The sequence below is a fragment of the Geospiza fortis genome, unplaced genomic scaffold (genome assembly GCF_000277835.1).
Source record: "Geospiza fortis unplaced genomic scaffold, GeoFor_1.0 scaffold518, whole genome shotgun sequence".
Taxonomy (NCBI): domain Eukaryota; kingdom Metazoa; phylum Chordata; class Aves; order Passeriformes; family Thraupidae; genus Geospiza; species Geospiza fortis.
This window is the reverse complement of record NW_005054882.1, coordinates 10,892-14,516: the sequence shown is the minus strand read 5'-3', so window position 1 is coordinate 14,516 and position 3,625 is coordinate 10,892. Positions and strand designations below refer to the sequence as shown.

The following is a 3,625-nucleotide window of genomic DNA, read 5'->3' as shown; positions in this document are numbered from 1 at the left end:
GTGATGGGATACTGGGCAGGGCTGGATGGGATATTGGGCAGGGCTGGATGGGATACTGGGCAGGGCTGGATGGGATACTGGGCAGGGCTGGATGGGATACTGGGCAGGGCTGGATGGGATACTGGGCAGGATTGTTCCCTGGCAGGGCAGTCACACGAGTTACCCACAGCTGTGCCTGCCACATCCCCAAGTGTCCCAGTTTGCCCAGAATTTGCAGCAACCTGTGGAAGCTGTCCCTGCCCGTGGCCTAGGTGACATTAAGGCCTGTCCCAAGCCCAGCAGAGCTGCAGGCTGAGCCCAGCCCAGCAGGGCACTCACCTGTGGGGGGCTGCCCGTAGGAGGTGGCGTAGGCCGTCTGTCCGTACGTGGCCGTGGTCTGCGGCTGTGTGTAGCTGACGTCGCTGGGCTGCCCGTAGGTCCCGTAGCTCTGCTGCCCGTAGGTCTGCTCCAAAAGGACACAGATTCAATCCATGAGCACAAGGGACCCCCAGGAATTGCAGCTGCTGAGCACTCCCAAAGCCAAGGCTGCTGTGAAAGTTTAGGTGCTGCGGGGAATTCCGGGTCAGCTCTGCAAGGAGGTTATGGAGTGGTTTTTCCCTGCCAAGACTGAAGGGACAGGCTCTTGACATTGGCACCACACACCTCAGCTCTGTGGAAAGCAAACAGGAAAGCTCCCAGCTGCTCACAGCTGCCACCAGCACCCACAGGCACCATCCCAGGCTTAACCTGGAACACGGGAATGGGAGCGCTCCGAGGGCAGAACTGCACCAAGGAAAAGTCACTTCAGTGTCAAACTGCTTTGGTGCTGGCTAAAAGAAACCTGAGGAAGGTTTCAGTTAAATTATTTGGAGTATTTTTCATGCCCATCAGCCATTAATTTGAAAAATGGGAGCTGGTGCAGGCATGGAAGGATGGGATCCATGGAACACCCAAAGCATTCCAGTGTGCTGCTCCCGTTCCGGTGCCTGTGCTCAGTGAGGGATCAGCTCTCACCTCACCCATTCCCTGATTTCGTTTCCAAATCCAGCTTGAAAATCACTGAGGAAAGGAGAGGAGCAGCTGTGCCCAGCAGTGCCACCAGCTGCCCAAGCCATGCCCTACCAGCTCATGCTGCAGGCACCAGCAAGCTTCCCACAGCTCCTGGCTTAGCATAAAACTCTGGGTACAGCTCGAGGAGTGACATGGAGACAGCTTTAGCCTCCAGATTCTGAAAGAATTCAGATTTCTCTGGACTTTTTTGGGGGATATTCAGCCTTCCTGAAGTCAGGGGACAGGTCTGAACCAGGAGCAGGAAAGCTTTGAGCACGTGAGCACATCCCTGGCCCTGAAAGTTCCCTCCACCAAGAGGCAGGGAACACTGCAAACTTCCCATGGACATGTGCCTACAGCTGAGATTAGCTGGTTAGGGGTTTAATTAGCTGGTTAGGTGTTCAATTAGCTGGTTAGGTGTTTAATTAGCTGGTTTTAGTTGCTGAGGCCTCCTGATCCTACCCTTATCCTGCTCCCACCTTTCACCTCACCTACAACTGGGAGCAGCTCTTCCAGTTGTGGTCTCCAAAGACTTTGATTCTAAATAAGTCACCATCACCTTCCTCTCAGCCCACACTGAGCCTGCCTTCTTCCTCTTGGGAAGGAAAATTAAGCCTACAGCACTTTGTGAGGACAAGAATTTACCTTTGGAAACATACTTGGAGTTTGCAGACAAATGTGGTTGTAGTAACTTGGATTCTAAAGGTTAAAAATAAGCATTAAGTTAATCTCTTAAAGACCATCATTATTTTGCAGTCCAGCCAACTGAGAGTATGAACAGTTTTTATAGCAAAAACTCCAGGAAAAAGCAGATTCCCTCCTCCTCCTTTGTCCAATTCTGCCATTTCCCAACAGGCAATTCCCCCCCTTTTCCCCCAGTTTTTTTTCTCTTTTACAACACCCACCAACGTGGTGGTGTCAAACACACACCAAGAATTTGGCTTTTCTGGGATCAAGATTGAATAAATTACCAAAAAAAAAGGGGGATTGTTGAAGTTATTTCCACTTTTAAAAAGCACTTTGGGCTGGGGGAGAAGCTCCAAGACAACTTTTAACCACGGACTTTGATGCTGCTGCTTGGAATTTCCAGTTTTCCTGGAAAACAGGTGACTGAGCAGGAATTGCACCCCCTCCCCATGTTTTACCTGGGTGGTCTGTGCATATCCTTGGGCTGGCTGAGGTGCATAGGCACTGTAGCTGTGGAATAAATGTAAAGACATTTACAATCTTGCCCCAAATCTGCATCACCAGACAAATTTTCATGCAGCCCAACGGTTTCTTGCTGAAATTCTATGGGAATACAAAGCTCCAGGAAAACCCTCAGGATTCCCAAACATACCTGAGTTAAGCCCAAACCATAATTATGATTTACTTTTATTACATCTTTTTAAAACAGGGAGGATAAGCTACTTACCCCTGCTGAGCTGCAGCTTGGCTATAGGTACTGTAATCTAAAAGAAAAGGAGAAGAAAAAAAGAATAAAAACGTTGATAAAAGCATAATAAAATTAAAGAATCCAAGAGCACAGCAGCTGGAATTTCCTCCTGCAGCTTGCTATAAACCACTGGAATTCCAGTTTCCCATGGGTGGAAGGTAAATGCACATTTTCAGTCCTCCTTTTTGAGGGGAACAAAACCTCCCTTCCCCTCATTGTTCCTGCTGTTTGCAGCAGCCACTTTGATCTCAAATGACCCCGGTTCAATTTAACTGCCACCTTGGATGGATCCCAGGGGGCTGCCAGGGGAGGGGGATTTGGGTTGGAACAAAGGAAAAGCAGGGATTTGAGCCTTACAAACCCACCAGGCTGCTTTGAAAGGGCTGGCCTGGAAGGTTTCACCACCTTCACTCCTTCCTAGGACACAAATGGATGGCTGGAAAGCCACTTGTCCCCTGGAAAGGCTGGAGCTGGGAAGATGGGAGTGATTCCCTCCCCACATCCAAAATCCATGGCAGCAACTGACTGGGAGGAGAACCAGAACCCTGAAAATGCCAGCAGCAAAGCCTGTGCTGAACTGATTTGCTGGCAGGGATGGAAAACGAATCCACATGGCAATTAGGAGGCTAAATTTGAAAGGACTGCAGCTCCCAGGTCCCTCACAGGCAGCAACAGCTCCAGCTCCCATCCCAAGGTGTGGAGCAGGGATGAATTCACCATTCCCAGCAGGGCTGGGAGCAGAAATGAGCCCAGAATTTTCCTGCTGGTGGAGGTTCCCACAGCCAGGAGCTGGGGCAGCTGCTCCCAGCCACCCCTGTGTGGGAAGAGCTCCCACTGCTCCCATCACCACCACAGCCTGTCAGAAATCCAAGTTTATCCCAAAACCATGGAATATCCTGAGGTGGGAGAGACCCACACGGAACAAATTCAACTCCTGCACTGGAGAATTTGAGGAAGCAAATTCTGCCTGGCTCTGATGCCATCACCCCACTATTCCCAAGGCCATGGAGCCCCAGGAATCACTGGGAAAACACAACTTCCATCCAGCACAGCCTCCTGCTCCTCAGCTTGTGCATCCATCCCTACCAAACCCTCCCTGCCCAGCCTCCAGGTGTGCTCCCTGTGCAGGAGCAGAGCCCCAGGATCCCTGCTGGAGGCAGG

At 50.9% G+C, this 3,625-nt stretch overlaps 1 protein-coding gene across 1 annotated transcript in view; it reads right to left on the bottom strand.

The window, feature by feature from the left end:
* The window catches only part of LOC102040753 (RNA-binding protein EWS), a 23,739-nt gene that overhangs the window by 15,825 nt on the left and 4,289 nt on the right, over positions 1–3,625 (bottom strand). The window contains exons 3-6 of the mRNA XM_031065573.1: positions 2,444–2,480; positions 2,175–2,226; positions 1,675–1,728; positions 250–442 (exon numbers count right to left, since the gene is read on the bottom strand). Of these exons, the coding sequence (XP_030921433.1) occupies positions 250–442; positions 1,675–1,728; positions 2,175–2,226; positions 2,444–2,480 (336 nt within the window). The remainder of the gene's footprint in view (positions 1–249; positions 443–1,674; positions 1,729–2,174; positions 2,227–2,443; positions 2,481–3,625) is intronic.